The sequence below is a fragment of the Zonotrichia albicollis genome, chromosome 1, assembly GCF_047830755.1.
Source record: "Zonotrichia albicollis isolate bZonAlb1 chromosome 1, bZonAlb1.hap1, whole genome shotgun sequence".
NCBI lineage: Eukaryota > Metazoa > Chordata > Aves > Passeriformes > Passerellidae > Zonotrichia > Zonotrichia albicollis.
In genome coordinates this window covers 88,281,129-88,305,749 of record NC_133819.1, presented here as the reverse complement: position 1 = coordinate 88,305,749, position 24,621 = coordinate 88,281,129, and the positions used below count along the sequence as shown (strand labels likewise).

Genomic DNA, 24,621 nt, shown 5'->3' with positions numbered 1-24,621 from the left:
CTCATGCCTGTCACCCTCCCAAATCCACATAAGTTGTGAGAGCCAGTAGGTATCAACTAACAAGGATTACCATTTTGGGAAGTTCACAAACAGCTTATTCTTGTAATTCTGGTATCTCCAATTTTAGCTGAGTGTTGCAGACTGTGACTTTGCCCATTGACAGCAAATAGCATCAGTACAGGTTTCAGTAAGTCCCTTACTTGTTTAGGAACTCTGCAAGTTGTTTAGTGAATCTCTGCTAGCTTGGCTCACTTAGCTTTTGCAGATATCCTTCTAATGTAAAAATTTAAATGTATCGTTCTTACAGAGTGCTGGTGTAGTAATCTTCAGGCAGAACACAGTGTGCAACCTGTGAAACTTTGCTGGTACAAATGTGTACTTTCAATATTACTGTGACAGTGTCACAAGCCCTTGCAAGGAGAGAGGTGAGGGTTCTTAGGCTGATGCTGGTTTGCAAGCCTTTGGTGCAGATGAATGAGGAAAACAAACAATCCTCTGTGCACTTAGGACTTTTCTCACTGGTTGATATGGATACAAAAAATTGCATTTTGGAGGAGAGAATATACTGACAAGCATCACTGAGTCTAGCTAACAAGACACACTTGTTTCCTCCTTTACATTTTTTTTCCTCTTCCCCTAAGATAGTGAATCACAGAGGGATTCATCCAGGAAAGCAAATGTAAGATTCTCAGGTAGCTTTCGCACTTCACGGGATCTGTGTTGTCTGGGAAAAAAAGTCTTGCTGCTTGAATGATAGGAACTCAAGAGACTTTTTACTATTGATGCAATGTAGTTAAATGGAAAACTGCCCACTTGAAAAGTAAGCCTGAAATCCTTTCCTTCTTTTATAAGTATAACCCAATAGAAACTGCTACTTGTCTCTACTAAGCTTGTGTGAATTTTAGAAGCCACCTGTCTGCTTAGGAGTGGTTAGGTACAGATGGAGGCTGGGCAGGAGCTTGTTGCAGCTGCTGCTTGGCCAGAATGGAGCCTGTCTCTTTGCAGGCAGCAGCTCCTCTCCCCAGCAGTGCAGGCACTGGCTGCAGGCCCTGCTCATGAGCTGCTGCCTTTCCTTGCAGTCATGTCTTACACCAGGGCCCTGTTCCCCAGACCATTTTCACTTCAGCTTTCAGAAAATAAATCCAGCCTTTGAATAATCTGTTTCCTGGCTCCAGTCATTCTTTCTGTGGACTCTGCCACTTTATTTCTAGTGCTGGTGATTCATCACTTTCTCCAGGCTAAAAGCGTAGGACTGTATTGTCCAGGGTGAGGAGGCTTCACAAGATGCTGATGTCTGTCTCACAGCTTGCTGTGATTGGACTGCCTTTCTTTTCCTGGCAGGTGTAGGGAAGGTAAGAGGGCTTCATCTCCCCTCACCTGCTGATCCTTCATCTGCATCAGCTGCTTCTAGGACTTTGTGGATTTCTCAGGGCTGTTCCTGCTGTGGACTGGCTCCCTGGGGCAGAGTTAGAATCTGTCAGCACGGGAGGTACAGCAGGAGTCTGAAGGTGAGCAAGGGAAAGCTGCCCCTTTGGCAGCAGCAGCTGCAATGCATTAGACTGGACAGCTTTGCCCTAAAGGTGTATTCTGAGATATATTTTGGGATGTAGTCAGGAGGTATATTGTGCTGGGCAGGCAGAAAGCCTGGATAGACAGCACTGTGGAATTACCTAAGCAAGAGTCACCCAGACAGAGACAGGGTGCATCATCCTGAAAACTGGGTCTGTAGGCCTTGTATCTCATCTCTGCATGCCATGGTCTCTAGCCAGGCACAGCAGGTCAGGGTTCAGTATGTAGAGACTGGAAATGGAAAATTTTAATTATGGTTGATAGGGAGGACAGAGGAGGGACTGAGTCCACATCTTGCAGTGTAGCTAAGCCTGTGTTCAAAGTATATAACAAATGTTTCCATGTGGTTTTGTGTTCAGATACCAGTCCCTACTAGCATTAATTGAGAATGCAAAGGATGTAGCTATTCAAATTGGTTTTAAATAATTATTGCTTATAGAGTTTCATAAAACAAATAAAAACAAGTTATATTATTTTTATCAGAAGGCTAGATTTAGATGAAATAGTTTTCATACTCTGCTTTTGCAAATGACTGAGCAATTTATAATCATGATGATAACAACATGCTATTTTTTTCAAAGGATTTTAGCATAAATATATTGACACACATTAAACTTGAGCAAGGAAATCTTCAGCTCTTGAAAATTTGAGGATGGCACAACTGTTGCAACATGGCTGGTGTGGCTGGATGATTTGAAGATGTTTTTTGTATTACCAATATTTTATGTATTACATTTTTAAAAATATTTTATATTTTTTGATTATGTCTTTAAACAGGTGTGTGGAAAAAAAGCATGTGATTATCTCACAGCTAACAGCAAGCTGTGTGACAAATAGAATCATCAGGGAGGCTCAAACTTTTAAATGTATTTGGGGGTAGGGGCAGGGAGGTTGAGGAAAAATATAGTTATGGTCAAATAAAGACAACAGTAGCAAGGTTTTTTAAATACTGTTTCTGATGTGTGTGATATGGATACTCCATCCCTGAAAATGTACAAGGTCGGGTTAGATGCATCTTTGAGCAGCCTGGTGTAGACAAAGGTGTCCCTGCCCATGTCAGAGGGGTTGGAATGAGATCATCCTGAAGTCCCTTACAACCCAAACTATTCTGTAATTATATGAGTCTTTCCTATATATTTTTTTTTAATGGACAAAAAGTTTGAAAAAAAACAAGTCGATGTTTTTTCTGTATTCCTCATGATCCCTTTGGAATTTGGCATAATTGTCTCCTCAGAGGAAATCTGATATAATTTACATTTTGCTGTTTGGTTTTTGTTTTTAGCTGAGCCTTTGAACAAATGCCCAAAGCCCCTAGAAGCTTATATGTCCCTCTTGTTGGTATACATATAAATTTTACTGGTATGTGGAGGAAATAATGATTTAAACCTGTACCTAATTTTTGGTATGCTTTATACTGTGCTGCAGTTTTCCTTGTTTTCTTCCATTCTTTTTTCCCCCCAAAAGAAATTCCCTATAAGTAACTGGCACTGCACTGGAGAGAAATACTCAAGCTGGTTTATAGTAATATTGATAAGGTACCAAATGTCTTGGAAACAGAAAACTTCAGCCTCACTAGAGGACACCCCAAGGGCAACTCTAACTGTTCTGCTCTTCAGTCCTTCTGCTAACCTGCTGCTAACTGCATTCTTTGTGTATGGTTTGGGGCAGACCTGACTTCAGAGAGGATTTTGTGAAAACCTTTCTGAATAAAAATGGTTTAATGGAATACAATGTAAGAGAAAAATCAGCTGGCACTTTTTTTGTGTGTGGTGACATTTAAAATGACTTTAAGAAACAGCTTGCTTGTATGCTATTAAGTCTCACTTTACATTTAATTATTTATAGATGTGACTTTAATTCTTATTGCCATTCAGTGATGTGACAAAGCCGTAACAGTGCTGGTTTTGGGAAGTCAGTGTAGCAACCTGAGTATGTTTTGAGTCTTGTTGGATGTTGTTTGTAAAGTTGTTGTGAGAGAGGCATAACTCCTTCATCCATCAGCTGCTTTTTCATCACTGGAAAATGAAGAATCCAGTCCTCAGCTGTGGTCGGGACCTTTCTGTTCTCGCATTAGCTTTTGAGAGAGTATTGCTTTCTTGTAGAGCAAATATTTGCTTTCATGAAGATGGAGCAGCATTCTGTGGCTTGTTTTTTTGTTTTTTTAAAATTTGTCTTGTATTTCTCAGTTCTGGGTTTTCTTCTGTGACTTGAAAGCCCAGACAGAAGTTTTCTGGGATTCTATACAAACAAGATTTTCTTTGCTTTCATTCCTTTCCCAGTATAGCTTTCCAATATATTGATGAAAATAAAGTCTTTCATTAAAAAATAAAATCCTAAAAACCTGGCTAACATTTTTTTCTTTCTGAAATATTATGTTTTTCATTGGCATTTACAGACAGTTAGCTAAAGTTTGATCCAATTATCTGTCTCAATTGAGTAGAAAGACACCATCTGCTGGCAAGTCCATTTAACACACAGTATGCCAGCTTAGAAATGTCTCAAACTCTTTCCAAGGTCAAGAATTTTCACGGTAACTTGCAGTCCTCCAAGTGGAGAGATTTCTGAAAAACGTGTGCAGCTGGAGGTCTGTAGTGTGGTGGCCAGCTGAGTCATATTTGTAGTTTGTTAGAGGAATTTAAATTGCTGGGGCCAGTTTTTGTTCTTTTTTTCAATTCGAGTTTTTTGTTAGTATACTGCATTTGACCTGTGTGATATGGAGAGTGGTGTGGGAAACAGAAAAAAGGACATTATGCTTGAAAAGTAGAAATTATCTCACTATTATTTATTATTGTTATTGTTATTATTAATATAATAATAATGATAATGATGATAATAATAATAATAATAATAATAATAATAATAATAATAATAATAATAATAATAATAATAATAATAATAGAATATTAATTACAATAGTGCTGAATTCAGGTGAAGCAAAAATATCTACTGTTCATGCACACTATCCTCAACCCATCTGCAGATGGGACTTGCACAAATTAATTTTCAGAGGGAATTAAAGCAACCATAAAGGAGTGGGAAGGTACAGGAAGAAGGAGCACTTTGATAAATGAGGAGCAAAGGAATAAAAAGGCAAGCAAACTACCACAAAAAATGATAACAGTCATAATGGTGAGCATACTTCCTGCAAATGCTGCGGTTATATTGAACAAATGCTGAATTATTTAAGGTTTAGTGCTCTGTATGAAGGCTGCTTTCTGCCTGCTTCTTTGTGCAGTTAGATAGATGATGAAGAGTCCAGCAGGTGGTACCTGGCTTACAGAAATAAATTAAATTGAAATTCTGCTTGCTCCACAGAAGGAGACTGCTGTGTTATGCTGCATAGATACGCTCTCCAGTTACCACTGGGGATAGAACGGCATTAGTTACTAAAAAGGTTTCAGCCTTGCTCCTCTATTAACTTAGTAAGCAACTACACTCAAATTGTTCCACAAACTACAGGTAAGAAATTGTCATGCACAGCCCAGATGGAGTGATTCTATCTGTTGTGGAAAGAGAAGTCACAGGTCTTGTCAGACATGTTTATAATGCTATATTAAGCAAAACTCCCTTTGAATAGAGATGACTCTTTAAAGAGAAAGTCTGTCATGGAAGTAGTAAATGATACTGATGGATTTTCTTATGGTTAAATGGTATTTATTGGCAGACATTGAATACAACTTCTTTTTTTTTTCAGGAGTTACTAAAGTTGATTATGGGGACATATCGTCACGACTTGGGCTAAGGCGCAAGCTCCAGTGCAAGCCTTTCTCCTGGTACCTGGAGAATGTTTATCCTGATTCCCAAATCCCACGCCATTACTTTTCTCTGGGAGAGGTGAGATTTCATCTTTCATACTCATCTTCCCTAAGTGAAATACATTGTGCAATAAGTTGTATTTTGAACTGAGTAGTGCATGCAAGTTGTCTCCAGCAAAGTTCGAGTATCTTGCACCTGTGTTTCTGTCCCATGTAGAATGACAAAGCTGGCTTCTCAGTGGGGCAGACTACTGAACTTTGGTATGCAGTACTGTAATTTGAATGTTTTCCTTTTTTCCTACTACAATACAAAATGTCATATAAATGGCTTTAGAAATAATCCTTCAGAAATGTAGTTGTGCATAACATTCTGTATAATGTTCTCTACAGTGAGTATGAGTGAAGTTTTGCTTGAAAGCTGTACTAGGTCAAGCAAGGTCTTTGCCTAAAAGCTGTCCTGAACTTTACCCCCAGAACCTTCACCAATGACCAACAAATTCTAGTGACCCCTAAGCCTTGCTGAGCATTTCTCTCTTTTCTTTAGCCTTTTTAACAGATGATGCTGTCCTAAATAAGTAGGCACCCTCTCCTCTACAAGTCATATTGAACTAAATATCAAGTTTTCTGTAGAGTGATTTTGTACTGTTGATTTTAAAAGAAACACTTTCAGCAGAATGTGCTTCTTCATGACTATCAAGAGACTTGGTATTCATGCCTGCTTACTATATAGTGATATAGGGACTGGTACTTTTGAAGGTTTTGGGCTGCAGACTCAATTGTCTCCATTCTGTTGTAGCTGAATCTTTGAGCAAAAAGTGCCCCCAAAGTGGAAGGATCCCCCAAAGAAAGCAAAGAAACAATCATGGTTCTGTAACCTGGTAGCTTGAACATTTGCTTGAGAGTTTAGACAGTGATGCCTCTTTGCTAATATGGGTCATTTATTTCACGTAACCTCTGGTGCATGGAAAGAATTGGTGCCCACTGTGGTTTGATAAGGACCTAATTTTCTTCTAAAAATATCAGCCTTTAGTGATGTGCTCTTTTTTCCCTCCTAGATAAGAAATGTGGAGACAAATCAATGTCTGGATAACATGGCAAGAAAAGAAAATGAGAAAGTTGGAATCTTTAACTGCCATGGAATGGGTGGCAATCAGGTGACAATTTTTAAAAAGGAATTTTCTTAATGTATTGAATTATTTGAGGCCCTACTGCTTATTGTGACAATTCTTGGATGTTTTCAGTAGTTATCTTCAAAGTATACTTAGGAAACCCTCATGAAAGAAAATACCTGTAAGAGGAAATGCATGAGAAGATTGGTGTTGGTTTCTGCTTGTATGTTTTCCAGGCCTGATTGCAATACATTTTAGATCAACTTTAAAGTAAAAAAAAATAAAAATCATGGGAGGGAAATACTTCTATGAGCTAGACTTCACCCCCTGTAAGTTCTTTGGAAATGCATTCTGGTTAGAACTCCTGATTGGCATTGTTACTTAAAAAAACAAAAACAGGCCTGTGCCTGAAATATATTTCAATATATCTTTTTCTGGGTGTCAGTTGTGGGAATTATGTTTCATCTGGTTTTTCTGTTCTACTTTCTTAATGATTCTTGATGAATTGTTTTCACATAAACAGAGATTACGTCTGTTTGGGGAGTCTCCTGTTCCTTCACAGCAAGCAATCTTCAATTCAAAAAAAGTCTGTTTTGACTGAACAGCTTGTGATTGTGTTAATACTTGTTCCTCCCCAAAAAAATTTAAAAAATCTTTCCATGCCTTGCTATTATGAAGGGAACAGAAAGCAAAAGAAAAAAAAATAGTGGGAATAAATGAAGTAATGCACAAATGCTCCCCTTTCCCCTCACTCCAGGAATCTTTTGGTTGAAGCAGTTCTTTCTCAGTTCCTCTCATTCTTTTTCTCTCTAGGTTTTCTCATATACTGCCAACAAAGAAATTAGAACAGATGATTTGTGTTTAGATGTATCCAAACTTAACGGCCCAGTCACGATGCTCAAGTGCCACCATCTAAAAGGAAACCAGCTTTGGGAATATGATCCAGTGGTAAGTCTTCTAAGGACGTTTGACTGTAAAATGAGGCTTTGGCTTTTACGTGAGCCTACAGAGCAACATATTCCAGTGTGGACCACTATTGGACAGACAAAATTGGAAACAAAGTCAGGATTATGGTCCCTCTGTTACTAATTCACTATGTAGTCACACAGTGGGCATCTGTGTTAATTACCTGGTGCGTTTGAGGGAACTTTTGGAAGAACATTTTGCATGTGCTTTGGGACCCTGTGGAGAAATGCTATCTGACAGTGTAGTGTCGTGTTACAATCAGATCAAAAATGGAGAAGTATTCCAGGTATCCATTGGAGAAATAAGAGTAATGATAATAATAAAGTGGTGACAAATTTAGTACTCAGTATTTTGTCTTTCACAAAGTTAAAAGGAAATACATTTCCAAGTGAAAAATGAGCATTGCAAACTGATAAAGGTGATTTTACATTTCTAATCATGTTATGTCTAAGATATATCTATACCTTAGATATACCTTAAAACACCTTTACTTAAATCATGTTCTTTCTTCTACATAGTGCTCAAATTTACTGTTGAAGTTCATATGTTGAAGTGCCAGATCTAGAAATCATTGTCCAGTGATCAATTCATCTTTAATTTGATTTGCCAGCTCTAGAAATGATTTTGTAATTGAGTAATGCGTCACGAACTCTGAGTTTATGGATAATTAGAAAAAAAGTAGCCCTTGTGCTTTTTAATTTAATATCAGTCATTCCAAATGACAGTTTTGAGACAATTTGTATGAAGAATCTTGCCAGTATTTGCAGTGACTGTTTTTAAAAAGAACTTTCAGATATTTAGCTACTAAAAAGTCATAATTACTACTAATTAAAAAGCAAGGTGGAAGTTATTTCTGACTAAATACACTTGCTGTAGACTTCAGTAGCTGAGATGTCACCAAAGCCTGCAGCCTTTTAGATGAAGAGCAAATATGTGTGAATGATGATTTTGTGATTAGGATGGCAGTTAATGTGGAAGACAATGGATCTCTGCTAGGATTTCTGCACATTGCTTGCAGTTGTTGATGGGACACTGAAAAAGCTGAAGGTTTGCAGGATTAAGATAGTCTTGGGAACCATTCATTTTTGGTTTTAATGTAGTTAGTTTACCTGACTTAAGCAGATAATATAAATAATACTACCACCTACAGTGATTTACCAAAGAGCAAGTGCTTTTCATTCAGTTTCTACCTTATCAGTGATAATAAAAATGCATCTTTAAACATGTAAATGCAATAATCTGTCTTGCAGTGATTGTCACAGACTTCCCCTTTGTTGATCCTCAGCCATAAATTTGATTATATGTGTTTTTTCTCTCTATTTTGTCAGTAGAAAATCTAGGCATAATCTTCAGAACATAATCGAAAGCTGGCTAATAAAGCACAAAAAAAAGTTATAGGGCACTTAAAAAGAACTCCCGCTCACATAGCTGAGTGATTTTTTTTTTCCCTGTGTTTTTTTTTTTCTTTCTTCCTCTGTTCAACTCCCTCCTTCATTCTTCAGCACCTCTATGAGTGCAGGAAATTGATGTGCTCAGGTTTTTGAATTTAATTTTTTTATTACCTTTTGCTACTTGTGCACATAAGGCCACGACTTTTCAGTCATTCCCATGTCCTGGCTGAGCTGCTGAATGAGAGAGGAAATACAGGTAGAAATGCCTGTGGTGCTGTAGGCAAGTTGGTGCACTGGGGAGTAACTGTAGAAGGAGTATCTGTGGCAGGGAATGCAGCTTCTGAGGATCTCTTCTCCATGAGGATGGTGCTGAGGTGTAGATGGAGTGGTTTACCAAAGATTGCATAAGTGGGATTAGTAGATATTGCAGAAGATATACACTTGCAAGAAGTTGCGGGTATTTTTCATTAAAGAACATACTTTTAAAAAAGAGCCCAAAAAGTGCTGAAAGAATGTAGTGTAAGGTCAGTATTGTGTCCCCAGCTGAGGGAAAAAAGTAGTTTTGAAAACATATTCAATATGGTCATTCTGACCTGATAAAAGCTATCATTATAACTAATAACTGAAGTTGTATATCTTACCTACTTGTAATTTCTAACTCTTCAAATATCTGTAGCCCTGTTTATAGAATGGTGGGTGTTGACAAAGAACATCATTTACAAATTCAGACTGTTTTGTTTTTCATAAAGCACTGCTTTTAGTGTCTACAATGCCATATAGCATGTTTAAGTGTTTTTGGGGTAGGGATCTGCAGTCAGTAACTACAGAGTCTTGTCTAGTTCCTACTTGCCTATGGAAAAGTTTTGAAGCCAAATAGAAATTTTTTGGTTACCTTATGCCTGGTGATTTTTATCAAGCTAATTTCTTTTTATTTTCTCTTCAAGAAACTAACCCTGTTGCATGTGAACAGTAACCAGTGCCTGGACAAAGCCACGGAAGAGGACAGCCAGGTACCCAGCATCAGAGACTGCACTGGCAGCCGCTCGCAGCAGTGGCTGCTCCGCAACGTCACCCTTCCAGAAATATTCTGAGAAGTTCTAGAGAAGAGCAAGGATTGACTGGGCTACCTCGGCTGATTCTTTGGCTACGCTGTCAAGTAGCAACAGGAGAAACTTCTGCTCGGCAGAATCCACAGCTCCTCAGCTGTTAGAACTCCTGCAGCTTCTCAGTATCTGTGAACCAGCCTTCCTGTATAAGGATGTGAAACCACCACACATGGCAGTGAAACTGTGCCCACTGATGTTTACAAGATCGAAAGAGTTTCTTCCAGCAAATAATTTAGAGAACATTTGGACAGTGGAAACATAATCAATGAAATAGTCTCTCTGAAGAGCTGCATATCGTTTTAGTTTGCTTGCACATCAGTAACCTCTGCTGAAAGTGCTGTTGTAATGAAGAAAGTTTCAAGAATTCTTTTTTTCCTGGTTAGCAGTGGTAACCAGACTACTAAGTATAGATCCACAAATAAATGAAAGAGAGAGCTGCAAACCAGATTCAGTATCATGACATAAGAATTCTGTGGTTTAAAAGCAAAAAGTAAACAGGGTTTAATGAAGCTAAATCAGAACTATGAAAAGTACAATTTGTTATAGTGAAGTATCAAATTTATATGTAGATTTTATACCTCAGTGGGGGAAAATAACCAAGTCAAAAGGCAATTGTTTCTCTTTTTCAATTGTGTGATAGTCCATAAATACTTTTTTTTTTTGTCCTGGTGAGTCTAAAATTATTTTGGGTGCAAACAAAATTAGCATAAGAATAAATTGAGCTCTTGAATGTCAGATCCACTTTCCTTTTAATTTTAATTTCTTGGCTGTTGGAATTGTATCTTTTTATTACTGTCTGAAAACTGGAGGTTAACATGCTGTCTAACTCTTTTTTTTCCCAGACCTGACATTTCAATTTATACTTGGGTCAGTCAGCTTATGGACTTTCATGGCCAAACAAAAGATTTAAGTACACTTTGAGATTAAGTTAACTTCAGTATGCTTTAGCGCCCAAGACTTCTACTACTGTACTACAGTTTTGTTTTCATAGCAATAAATCTTTTGTTCCTCGTTTGATTTCAGTCATCAGAAAGCCAGAAGATACATGATTTGGGTAGAAGATTGGCAAAACTGAAGGTTTTCTGGAATCCTTTTTCACTTCATATTCAGATGTGCTTCATTGTCAAGTGCATATTTAGATTAGACTCTGAATTGTAATGTTGATCTGCTGCTTTTTTCTAATAAAACCTAAAGAAAAATAGTGAAATTGGCATGGTTTTTAACGTTAACACAGCCAAAAGCAATATGACTATGTCATTACATTGGTCTGCATTTTTTAACTGAATTGCTTTGTTTTGTTAAGAAAAATCTGTGTGGGCTCATCTTGAAAATGAGCCACTGACTGCTCAGAGTATACATTGAATTTTCTTTTGGAAAGAAGAATGAGATTTGCTTAATGGAGAGGATATTTTTATGATAAATGTCATTCTTTGGCCAACTGTCCTGTAAATCAAATTAAACCTAGACTCATGCAAAAGTTGTGTGAAATTATATTTGGCTGTTAAGGCCATTTTAGATTTACTATCTCAAGTTTCTCTTGTCAGTGTTATCTCCATTATTTCTGCTGCAGTACACAAGAGTTTCATACAGAATACAGGAGAAAAGTTAAAAATTTATACTATTACATTGCTACTTTAAAAATACATAGGATGAGACAATGTGGGTTTAATATTAGATAAAACATCCAAATAGCTAACTATCTTTTATTGACCCCTTTGTCTGGATAGCCCTGCAAATCTTATGAGATTGAAGGGGATTTATGAAAGTAATTTATGGGAAATATATTGAAGTATGCCAAGAAGACTTAAAAAAAAGGGGAAAAGTTCATCTTTATGGTTATGTGGAAGATATTATTCCTTTCTTAGGGTCAATGAAGAGGACAAGGTGGGTGACAGTGCCAACTTTTTTTTTATCTTAACAAACAAGCAATTTTTAGGGTGTGTGTGTAGTGGTGCCTAAGAATGTGGTATCTTTTACTTCAGAAACAATTTCCCAAACACAAAGCATTATTTTAAAAACATTTCCAGCAAAGAGGCTCTAAATCAGAGTTGGGTAAGTTTTCATGGAGTGAGAAGCAGGAGCATCAGAAATGCAGTGGAAAATTTCTGTAAGTTTTAAAAATTTCTTAATTTGTCTCGGATTGCATATGCACACAGCACGTCACTGAACACACAAAACAAATTTTCACTTTGTATTTTCAACTTTTATGATCCCCGCTGTGATCTCCTGTTAACAAAACTGAAGTACCACAGCTTGGGAGGTAACTAAACTTGTAGGTGGGCCTCAGTGTTACTGTGATTCTGCCTTTCTTAGTTCAACAAGTCATTTTACATGTTGGTCACACAGAGCTGCAGTACAAATAATTGCACAACTTAAAGTGCATGCATCAAGTTGTCAGCAAGCTGAAGGAGCAGTCAGATTTCCAGCCTATGGGTTGCCAGTTCCTTCCTGGTGAGCATGGGGAGGGGAAGCAGCAGTCCCAGGAGTGGCTGCAGCCCTGAGGTGTTTGGCTCCAAACCCCTCAGCTCAGCTCAGCCAGTCCCATGGTGGGTACCTGGGGCTGCTTGGGGACACTGGGCTGTGCTCAGCCTGTCCATGTCTCCATGGCACATGCCCAGGAGCTGTGCTGTGTTTGTGGGCAGCACAGGACTTGTGCAAAAAATCCCTGCACCAATGTGCATTTCAAATGTTCTGTCATATTAAGCTCTTTTCATAGCCATAGAACACACGGAGTTATCCTAGAGCTTCTCTTGCCACCGAAGCTCATGTCACCAGAGCTCCCAGAGCTGCTGAAAAGTGATCTTCCTTAGAACTCTGCCCAGCTGTAGTCACCCAGCAGTGGTCCTCCACTTACAGGCACAGTGCTTCTGTATAGCGGCTTTGAGTAGGAGTATTAGTTGGCTCTATCAGTTACAGACATACTTAATTCCTTCCCATGTAGTCTGTCTTCTTGTACCTGAGTCTTCAGATAGAATTTTAGAACCTCTGTATGTATTTTTATTTAACCTGTTGTGAAAAAAACCCAAAGCATTGCCTTTTCCTTATTGTGTAACACACCGGTGTTATGACATTTATGAATTGTTTCCAGTAGATATCTCACTTTAGTTCCTTTAGCATTTATTGCTGTTCAGATCAGATGTAGGAGGAGAAAAAGACCCCACTGCTGTCTTATTTAACCTTGACAGCAAATAGTTGCATGGTAGTGAAAAAAAAAATCAGTAGCTACGTTTTGAAGAGAATTGGTAAGCTCTCTTATTGTCCTTTGTCTGTCCTGTGCTCAGTGTATTTAGCATAAATTTCCTATGCATGCTCTAAAGGCAGTGTTCTGTTCTACATCTCTTTTCATTTGCTTGTCTGAAGACATTTATTGAGAAATACCTGTGCCTTTTAACTGAGTTGAAGTAAATTACACATTATGATACAAACTTTAGATAACCACACTGTGCCAGGTCTGATTAGGTCATCTTGAGTCTCTTCAGATACTGAAAGTCACAAAAGTTATCTGTGCATACAAATGACTGTGACTGTTGTCTCAAATTGTCAGTTTGTTATATCCGTATTAAGTTGTATTTTAATAGTGTTATTTTTGTGCTAGTTCCATTCAAAGGGACTCAGCAGTTGCTTTTCATTTTATCACAGTAATGGTTCTCATCTGAGATATGTACTGTAAGCAAAAGAAAGAATCTGTGTTACAAGTTAGAAACAAAATTAGGATGATACTTTCTAATTCTTTCTTGTATTTGTTCAAGCAATGTAGCACATTCAGAGAGATGAGCAGAACACTGGCAGATTTATTCTGCTATATTTCCCCTTCAAGGTAAGTGAGGAGATGCAAATGTGCTTCAGAAGATTAGCTAAGAAATAGTAACTCAAAGCTTTCCTTCACTACGTTAACTGTTCCTTCATGCTTTCAAATGAAGAAATGTAGGAAAGCAAGTGCTACAGAATAAATTTTGGTAGCTTTAGGAGCCATGTATCTGATTTGAACTAAATTGTAAACAGTAGAGATTTAGGGTAAGAGAGGAATGTGCAAAGTTTAAAACTTGCACAGTGTCAGAGTGCTGTTTGCTCGCAGTTGTATTACAGCATTTCTTACAGTAATTTTAAAGTGAATAGTTCTCAGGTTTGCATCTTACTCTAACCACTGATGATTGAGAATTGTTCAGCTAACCATAGTTGTGATATGTGAAGGTGGTGTTTAGTGTTTTGAACAACAAAATAGTACTTATATAAGTAAGTTATATAGTAAGTTTCAAATGCAGAAAACAAAATTGACACATAACTAATAGGTTATCTAAAGACTAGAAATTGTGACATTGAGATGAAAACTAAGTCACTACATTGTTCACTTATTTTCTTTATGAATCTTGGAGGATGTTTTCGTAGCATTTTGCTTGTAAGTCATGGAGGCCAAGCTGAATGGCCTTACCTTGCTAGGCCATTCAGCTTGGTGATGCTGCTCCTTATCAGAATTGAATACTGAGATGAAAGCAAACTGCTCCTTCTAACAACAAGCCAAGTAATTGTCATAGCACTGGTTCAGGGCATAGACAGTAGCCTGCCTCTGAAACAATCATGACTGGTTTCCTTGCCTCTGGAGTAAATAGTGAGACACAGAACTTCCTTCAGTTTTAAATGCATCTTATTTCTTTTTTTCAGTGGATGGATATCATTAGGAGGTCTGATAGCTCTGATGTTTTTCATTGTTGTATTCTTTAGAAAAGCCTTTTGGCCTCACCTCTTGTTGTGTCTCATTTTCATCACCTTTCTCTGAGTCTTTTTTTTATTTTATTTTCAAAGGCTGGATTGAGGTTTTTAGGATAGTGATGAGTACATGTATATATTGCCTTATAGATGTGTGTTATTTCTGTGTTATTTGTTAGGCATTCCAATAGTGCATTAAGTAAATGTTTTCAGAAAGTGATCCTCAGAGGCATTTTAGTCATCTGAATATTTTTCTTGTTATACTATAGAAGTAATTATTTTTCCACTTTGCATTAGTTAAATTTATAGATTTTTGCTTTCTCTCCATGTATGCTGTTTAGTCACCTAGGGTTGGTTATTTTGCTGTCTTAAATAACTTGGGACTTCTTCCTCAGTACCTAATGATACTGATTCAGACACATTTTGAATGTTCCCACTTTTGTTTTTCTCTTGGGTTGGAACAGACCTTGGCAGGTCACCTGGTCTAAACCTTTGCAAAAGCAGGGGTGATTCAAAGTTAGATCAATTTGCTCAAGACCTCACCCAGTCAGCTGCTCCATGTCTTGAAGGATAGAACCTTCTGGCCAGCCTGTCTGGGTCTGATACCTCTTGTGGTGAAGAATCCCCCACCTCCCACCAGTACCTAGTCAAAACCCTTTCCTGCAACTTTTACGTGCCTTTCACTGTGCATTTCAAAGTTAATCATAAATCTTTACTGTTGGAATAGTAATCCCAATATTACCAGTTAGATTGTGCCTGGGTCAGTGTGACCCTCGCTGCTGGGCCAAAGGCGGCTTCTGTGGTGTTTTACCCCAGAGATACCTCGGCTGCTGGAGATTGCAGCAGGGCACTGGTGGAAGTCCAGGCTTGTCAGGGACTCCGTTTACCTCAGGAGAGAGAGCTTCTGGCGATGGTGAAGAGAAAAAAGGAGAGGATTCCGCTGGAGGGTTGAATGTCCAGATGTTTATTCCATGGTTACAGAGGTCTGAACCGGGGCAACTGCTCCAACCAGAATGGAGGCCGCATGGTCTGATTAACCTTTTAAGCTCCGGGACAGGGGAAGGGGAGGGGACAGGTGAGCTACCAACCAGGTGAAAGGGGCAGGGTCTCAAGGGAGGATGACACTTAGACAGGCCAGTGACCTCTGGGCATAGGGGCATCTTTTGAATTTGACTAACCACACAACGCCTTGCTGGAATCTTAAGCCTGATTGACAGGACTCACTCAGCAAGGGGGCAAGGGGGCAGGGAGAGAGTTATAGGCACACCTGGGAAGGGACCCGGAAGTTTAAAACAGGACATTGCAACACACCGCAACACTTTACTTTGCAGATACTGTCTGCTCTGTCATTCTCCTGCCTCTGGGACTATAACCAATTGGCTCTGTATAATTAAAATATCGAGAGTGAACTTGCAATAGAACAGAGGTTAAACCAGTGTTTCAAGAGACTTCACCACTACTTCCTCTAAATTCTAGAAATATATATTTCATACAAGCTTAATTTTGGCAAAGAGAGGCACCTATCTTGTGAAGTGGTCCAAGAAAAACTGTTGGGTCCATGTCCAGTCCACAGGAAGTGGGAAAGAAGCCGAGCCTTTATTGCTGTGGCGACTTCAGCATTGGAAATATTCAGACCGAAGAACTTGAGAGTAAGTTTTGTATTGCCTTGGCTGCCCAATGAGATCTGGATTGTATCAGAACAAAAACCTGGTTTCAAGTTCAGTGAAAACAGGAAGAATTTTCTAGCTGCTGTTTTCTCTCCTGGTTTGAATTGATTAATTGGGGTATCTGAGTCTCTAGTGGATCTTTTTGGTCTGAAAATGTTTTCAGGTAGCTAACCAGATTAGCAAAATAGCATTTTCAGTCTAGGCCAGTTGGATAGACATGGCTCAAATGACCACTTCTGGTGGTAAGTATTCCAGGGTCTTGGGATATCACAGCTGTCAGTGCAGATGATGGCTGTGATATGGTAAGTGATGGCTTGTTGAACAGCAATGACCCTTTGCTTGTGCTTTCTCCTGTAGTCTTTTGAGCCAGGGAAGTGCTGGGAGGGGGAGTGTCATTTCCATTACCCAGAGTAAAGAACCTCTCCCTGTGTGAAATGATGAAAGAAATGTATGCTTTGAGGCAGTGAGATCAAGTTGCACATATAGTTCCGTTTAAATGTGGCTGTACTTACATGGTGAATGAACTGGAAAAAAATCTCAAACCCCAAAATCCTCTCTCACATTCCCAGGTGCTGAAAACCACAGGAACTGACTGTATTACCCATACTTAGGTCATGCTTGAATGTAGTAGCTCTCAGAATTACCCTTTGTAGTCAAAGCCAATCATTATTCTGATCTGGTCTGGTTTTTTGTGATCTTGAATGTGAATTACAGAATGAAAACAGAGAATTATTCAATTACAGATTATGCATATGTGTGTATTTATGTGAAGTAGTTCAGACAAAGCACACTGAACTACTTCAATTAGAACTGAAGCTGAACCCGGTATCAGGAGCATGTACACCAAACTTCCATCAAGAGGCTGTTGTACAACTTTGTTAAATGTTGTAGGCATGCTTAGCCCTGCCTGTCTAGTTTGGTACAGAAATTGTTCAGTGCCACCTCAACCCTGCTCAGTCAGGTCCCTGTGTGAGGAAACACTTCATGGTTCTCATTCCTTTCCACAGCTCTGGGCTGCCACAAGGCATCATGTGCCATTTCCACTATTCTGCCTTGTACTTTTGCCTTGAAAAAAATGCATTTCAACCCTGTGCAACAGTGCTGGAATGTAACTTGGAGGGAATTGTGTCTTCTGAGTCATGGCTTTTGTAGAAACCAGCTCCATATGGTCTGGGTTTTTTCTGGCTATGGACTTGTGTCATGGTTTGACCAGGAAGGAGTGGGAATTCTGGGAAGCTGTGGTCAAACCAATGAAGGTTTTGGGTTTGAGACTGGCGTCTGGTGTGGCCAGTAGGGTTTGGACACACCTCCGAGAATACACAGGGGTTAAAAGCAAGGCACTGCCCTTGGCACTTCCTCTTTTGGACACCGCGGCGAGGAGTTCAGATCTCTCTCCCCCGCCCAGCCTGTTGCTGCTGGGCGGGGGAGGGGCCGGCCATGCGGTAGGCCTGGGGCCTGGACAGAGATGGGGTTGAGGGGGCTTCGGGGGGCTTCGAGGATGGAAGGGTGGAAGGTCCCAGAGAGTCAGCCCTCGGGCAGCCAGCCCCCCCCCCAGGAGAGCAGGCCACTGAAGGAGAAGGAGGGAGGAAGACTGCCCGGCCGGAGCGGCAGCGTGTGGGCAGCGTGCGTGGGAGTCGCTCCAGGGACCGACAGCAGAGACTGAAAACTTTTAACCCTTTCTTGCATGATTGGGGCCTTGCAAAAATGCTAATCCTCCTCGAAGCTGAATAAGAAGGGAGATAAGAGATGAAATGTGGAGATGATTGGATGGGGAGAGATGATTTGGAGTGGCCTTTTGGCTGGACTTTTCTCGTGGCTATGGACTCAGTTGTTCCTGTGACACAGACTGCATTTAGGGGGAGGCAGTGCCTCAAAACCAGGAGGGTTCATTCGTGAGGACCCCCCGGCCCCAGGGGGTTGGAAAAATATGGGGGGGACAGATGTCCCAAAAGCAGAGACTGTGCCTTTTTGGAGTGAGACAAGGCATCCTTGAAAGACAACCCTAAAAGCAGCTCTGGTCCATGCCGTCAGTGGTGAGAGCACTGGGCATGGAAGGAACATGTCACAAGCGGCAAAAGGACTTTTTTTTTCCCGGGCGGTGCCGAAGTGACAAGGAAGCATCCGAGGTTTCAGTGTGTTTCCAGGAGAAGCCTATGGAACGAGAAGGACTCCTTTCCTCTTCATGAACTGATGTTTGAGTATACTAAAGTGTCGTACCGGGTGTTTTGGGAGAATGTATTGGATTGAGAAAGTCAGGGAGTGGGGAGGAGGAAAGTGGCTTTTTTTGTAAGGTTTTCAATTTTTTTTTCTTTCTTTTCCTTATAGTCTTTCCCTATTTTCCTGTAGTTTAAGTAATAAAGTGGTCTTTATGTTTAAGTTAGAGCCTGTTTTGCTTATTCCTGGTCACATCTCACAGCAGACACCAGGGTGAGGCATTTTCATGGGGGGCACTGGCTCTGTGCCAGGCTCAAACCATGACAACTTGCCAGGGCTGGGTCTCCTGGGTAGAGTGGTAGAATGAGTAGAGATCAGTCTCCTTAGAAATGCTTTGTTCCTGGACACTTCAATCCAATTGGATCTTCCAGCCTTCTGCAGGATTCAGAAACCATTTAAGTATAATCCATTAACCCTGTTGGTTCTTGAAGTCAGATTTGTAACAAATAAATCTGGAGTGATCTTAAATGATCACTGACATTGTTAAATTGTTTTCTTTGGGTTTCCAAAATCCCCACCCTTATCCCTCAGCACTTGGTCAGCATAGAAGAGGTTTTTTGCCTTTGCCAGTAACTAGAGATGATTCTTCAATAATGCTCAGGCATTGGCATTTTAGAGCTCCTGGTTCACTGCAGTTCGGCACACCTGGTCTGCTCTGCAGTTAGTTTTGGAAACCACCAAAAGCAAGAGAGTTTGATTTTTGTGGTTTCTAAAACCAAGACCAAGACTCTCAAGTTTGCTTGAGAGCACTTCTCTGCCTCTGCCAGCGTGGGGTTACCACTGTGGAATGTGGATATCATGGACAGGTCAGATTATTCTGCATGGCAAACAGGCAGTGCCTTTGGCATGGTGCAGCTGACAGCCCAACATAACCAGCTGGTGTAATATCCATAACACAGGATATTATATATAAACCACCCTTGGGTTTTGGTGTAGAAGCAATTGACCATTGCTGTCCTGGTGCTCTGAGCCTCAGATTTGCTTCTGCCTCATTTACTGCATACTCTGAATATTCTGGTTCAAGTCTCAGTATCTAGTGTGGGAAATATCAGAGGAATATGTAATGGACTTTCTTCCAGACATGGGGTTATTTGACTCTGCCCGTTAATTGAGTGTTTGACTTGGACATCAACAAGACACAATAATTGTTTTCATCCTGTCAGTGATGCATGGGAAATTAAAAAAGACATCCATTAGATAGGATCCTGGCTGTAGGACTGGAAAGACTGATGTACAAGGCTCCTTCATTTTTCAAAGGGATGACAGAACTAGAGCCATAGTAATGATGGCAATGTGGTTTGATGGGGAGTCTGATGATAGTGGGAATGCCTTTATCACTTTCCCAAAGCTGTTCAGTGCTGTTGCTCCTTCTCTCAGATCTCTTTTTGGAAAACTGTGGAGCACTGTGCCAAAGAGTTCTCCAGTGCTTTATCCCAGGCATGGATGTGAGACAACTTTCGGGATCAAACATCTCTTCTGCCCTGCAAAATACTCTCTCAACAGCAGAAACAATTGTACCACTATAGGTATTTATTATTTTTTTAGTGGGTTGCTCTAACAGTCCTTAATATTGCAGTGGTTTGCCCTGTTTTGCAGACATCATTAATGTAAGGAGTTTTTGGTTTTGTTTTGTCAGTTTTGGGTTTTTTGTATATTGCCACATTTTGATGTGTTAACATTCCATGATATTACATCTCCATAAGGAAGTTACATGAGTCTTACGCATTCTCTGATAGAACTTGTCTGGGGATGTCAAAAGGACAAATTCTACCAGAAGCACAGAGAAGGTAATAACACTCAGAGATAGCAACTCCCCTTCCCTGCACCAACCTTCACCCAAATTTTTCTTGAGACATGCAGTGAGGTAGTTCATTGTAGATTTCTTCCTGTAGTCATCTGAGGCCCATCCACTCCAATTGTTTCATAAAGGTACCTGGTTTTTTTCATTAAACCCTGCACCACAAAAGCCTTACTTCAAAGTATTACCACAGAGAGTTTTGCTTTAGTCCACCTGATGTTGTCTGTAGTATCAGCTGTCAAAACCAGGGCCCAGCCACCTCTGTGTCCTCCACTTCTTCACTGCAGTTGTGTGACCACTGCGTTTTTACTGTGTTCTTCCTGCCCTTTCTGAAGCACGTGATGTCACCTAGGGCTGACATGTCAGTGAGGTGTTTGTGAGAAGAGACCCCTGGCAAGCAGCTATCGATGTGCTGGGCACTTCACATTAGCACCATAGGTGCTTCCATACTTATTTCTTTTGAAAATACAGCAGTTTAAAACCCACAAGTGGAATTAATCCACATGTCTTTGATCATTTTCCTCTCTCCTTGCCCATTCTGTGAGAATCCTTACAATTTGTGGCTAAGAAAAGAACTTAGATGGTTCTAGGCATCCTCACTGAATATGAGGAGAGGAAGAGTTACATTTCCCACCATGGATACTAGAAATAAAGAATTTGGTATTTGTGCAACCAAGATGCAAACTGCGGCCTGAAGAAACCCAGTTAGAGGTAATCTCACTGTATGCAAACTTTTGTATGTTTTTTTTTTAACTGATGAAGTGAGCTTTGACTTCTGACTGTCTTGATTATTCAGAGCATGAAGCTTATTGAAAGCTAAGCTGTTGCAAAAGGCTAATGAAGTGATTGTTCCTGCATCCTGTGGATGTACCTTGATGACTGGGAAGTTCAGCTTGACTTTTTTAGGATGTGCCTGGACTAGGAATGTTAATTTGCTAAGTCAGATTTAATTCAGCTGCATATGATCAAGGATAGTATAAGTAGAAGCTCACATTCTACCTGGTGGTGTTCAGGTTAAAAGGTAATGAGGTAAATGTGATATTGCTTGCTGGCACATAAAAATGGAAGGAAAAAACAACACAGAAAAGTGGCAGCCCTGCTAGTTGCAATACTATGTTCAAGTTTTGGCAGTTATGGGGATAGTAAAAAAAAAAACCCTCAATGAACAATTCCTTCTCTGATTTCCTGAAAGACTAATGTCCAGTGCTTCCCTACTTATTGAAAGCAGGAATTTTCTCTTATAAAGTCCAAGTTGCTGTATCTTCTTAACCAGTTTTTGCTGTCTCTGCAACCGCTGCAAATGAGAAATGTTTTGGGTCAGCACAGGGGCAAGCTGTGCTTTCCCAGGAGTCATTCTGTTGGTTTAAGTAACTTACAATAGATACATATAGCTGAGTCCTAGGAAAAAACAAATTATTTTTCTTAAAGTTAGGAGAGTCAAAAAGTGTGTCTGATACCTAGTGGAAAAAAAAGATGTCTTCACAAGTTTGAGCCAAACTTAAGCCATTATTTTACAATGCTTTCTCTGAAACAAGTGACTGGGCTCAAGCTCATGTGCTTCTTACAGACAGGCTACTAATGCCTGTCACCACTGTGAGGAACTACCAGCTCAGTGACATGTTCTATATGTCTGGTATATGCAGATGCATAAGGAGCTTTTGCTTTGGGCTGCACAGCACAGCCCAGAGACCTGGACTCTCCAGTTTTGTGGCAGACACAGAGACAGGTTATTGAGAAACAAGATAAGAGGGCCATTAAAATGTGATGACAACTGGAAACGAACATGAAACATTGTGAACTGAAGAGGCTCCCTCTGAAGATTTTCTCATCCTGACTCCTTGTCACTTGCATGGCATCACTTGTGTCTGCTTCACAGGAAGGATTTCTGAATATCCTGAAAGATGTAGGCATGCTGAGGCTGGGGCAGTGCATTTCTAAGGGTCAAAGCAGCACCAATTCCAGGAGTGGAATTTTGGTGACAGGGCACAACAGTGAGACACAATAGTGCAGTTGCTCCATGCCCTGTTCAGTTTTCATTCACAAAAGGGATAGCCCATAAATGCCATCCTTCTCATCCCATTGAAAAGATTGTGCTCATCTTCCTGTCCCTTTTCCTGTGCATGTGTAGAACAGGGTTATTTTTAAAGAAAAGGAAGCCATGCTTAACATTCAAAGGATGTTTTTAGATTCCCTTTTCATGAAAAGGGAGGGTGCAGGTATGGGGAAGCAGAAAGTCTTAAGATAATGTGTTTAGACTTACATGTCTCTGGTGAATCACATGGAAAGTCCTGCTAGTCAGGATTCTGCAGCTGTCAGCATGAGTATCTAGTTCACAAGAAAAAAAAAATACATAAAGCAATTTTTTAGAGAAAAAAACCCAAAACTACACTGACACTTCGGGTGTTGAGATGGCTGAGTATTTTGAAATCTTTACCCTAAAGGAAGAATACATAACACACAATTTTGCAAAAGAATTGGCAAAATATTTTGATGATGACAGCTAAATGAGCTCACTTCTGCCTTGTGGAGGGGGTCTATTCTCATTCTGTTAACACTGCACCATATATTTTCACTTTGTTTTTCCCCTTCTCCCTTGTAAAAATGTAACTCTGTGGTTACATCCCAGGTGTAATGTTGGAGCAGAGCATGAGAAGGGTGGGTGTGGGGTCTTGCTGCTCTTGGGTTGCTCTGTGCTTTCCTGGGTTATAATTTTTCTTGCAGTCATGCCTCCTGCCAGTTCACTGTTACAGTCACTTCATGAGCCTTTTCCCTCACCAAACTACAGCAACCACCCACCTTCTCTTTCTGACCTCAAACCAGGTACAAAAGACTGCACCACATTTCAGAAGCTTCCCTACACCATCTCACTGACTTTATTGCCTCTCTGCTTTTCCTTCCTGTTGCAAAAGCGTTTTCTGTCTGCAGTCTGAGCCCTGATGATCGACACCCATGGCCTCACTTGGCTTCCTCTCTGAGTGAATCACAGTGGCAGGCACAGCCAAAGCATGGGCTGCCGTGGCTGCCAGCGCCCACTCAGCTCCTGCCCTCCTTGCCACCCTCCCCAGGTGACACACATTGCCTCAGATCACAGATCACTCGACTGCTCATGGCATGAATGGATTTTGTTGTTGCGCCTACCTGTAAGGCACAAGCCTTTGCAAAGTGGCAGCTGAAAGCCATGGCAAAGGCAAGGTTGTTTGGTACCAGGATTGGTTCCACATGGCACGTGAATTCCACATTGTGTTTTGACAATGTTTTAAAGGTGTGAAAACAAAAATCCCAACTGCTGCTTCTTTGGTTTTGTGCTATGAACGGTACCAGGAATCTGGAGAGATCAGCAAGGCTTTTGTCAAGCTAGAAGTACCTATGAAAATCTGACTTAAAATCAGGGAACACTGACCAGGCAAAACTCTTTCTACAGCAACTTCCTCACTCTGGAGCTGAATTTTGAGTTTCTCCCAAGATGTTCAGTCTTTTATTTTCCCACTCAGTGTAATGAAAACCTTTCAGAAAACTTCTGGGCACTGCAAGCAAAATCTTTTGTGTAGCAGCAAGGGATTAGGTCTTAGAGAAAACCATTAAACAATTGTTTTATACAGAATTGAAGTGTTTGTATTGGACCACTTTTTGGCACTCTATTTCTTCTAAAAGCCAGAAGCATCAGTTACCATGAGTACAACTGTGCAAGGCCACAAGCAGCTGCTAAATCATATGGAAGAAATGGAAACTTCTTTTCTGGGCCTAATAGTGCTGTAAATTCTGTCATCTTTTAGGAACTTGTAGGGTTAGCAGTAATAATCAGCAGTCCTGTCAAACTTTGTCATAGCTGGCTTAAAATGCAGGGGGAAGCATGGAATTACACCTATCCAAAGCAGTCTGCTTTGGGGCCTTTCCAAAAGCTGAGGAATACAAAGAATGAGAAAGCAAATCTTGCATGCTTATATCAAAAGGCTTTCTAGCTGTCACTGAAATATTTGCAGCTGCCCATGTAAACCCAGCCTGCCATGCCACTACATTTTGATTCAGTGCACAATAGTTAAATTTTTTAGTACAGTTATGCATGATTTTTATTTCATTTGTAGATTTTGCTTTGATAGACACCATGTGCCCAAATTTAAAGAGCAGAGGTGGCTTCAGGTTTTAATTTGCACTGCTGATAAATGATCTCTCCTGCGCTTGACTGGGTAAGTAAATGGAAAGTAGCTGTGGTGATTTTTCTTTTTCCTTTCTCCTTTCCTTTCCCTTCCTTTCCTTTCCTTTCCTTTTTCCTTCCCTTCCCTTCCCTTCCCTTCCCTTCCCTTCCCTTCCCTTCCCTTCCCTTCCCAGAACCTTCCCAGAACCT

The 24,621-nt window shown here is 40.2% G+C and overlaps 1 protein-coding gene and 1 long non-coding RNA gene across 2 annotated transcripts in view; both read left to right on the top strand.

Annotated features, from left to right (window-relative positions):
* Window positions 1-18,643, top strand: part of GALNT1 (polypeptide N-acetylgalactosaminyltransferase 1) — a 95,802-nt gene extending 77,159 nt beyond the window's left edge. The window contains exons 10-13 of the mRNA XM_005482963.4: window positions 5,264-5,403; window positions 6,380-6,478; window positions 7,247-7,381; window positions 9,735-18,643. Of these exons, the coding sequence (XP_005483020.1) occupies window positions 5,264-5,403; window positions 6,380-6,478; window positions 7,247-7,381; window positions 9,735-9,881 (521 nt within the window). The 3' untranslated portion in view covers window positions 9,882-18,643. The remainder of the gene's footprint in view (window positions 1-5,263; window positions 5,404-6,379; window positions 6,479-7,246; window positions 7,382-9,734) is intronic.
* A 5,320-nt stretch (window positions 18,644-23,963) lies between these two features.
* LOC141725338 (uncharacterized) overlaps window positions 23,964-24,621 on the top strand; it is a 37,563-nt gene continuing 36,905 nt past the window's right edge. Inside the window, exon 1 of the long non-coding RNA XR_012577202.1 lies at window positions 23,964-24,463. This is a non-coding gene — a long non-coding RNA (uncharacterized LOC141725338). The remainder of the gene's footprint in view (window positions 24,464-24,621) is intronic.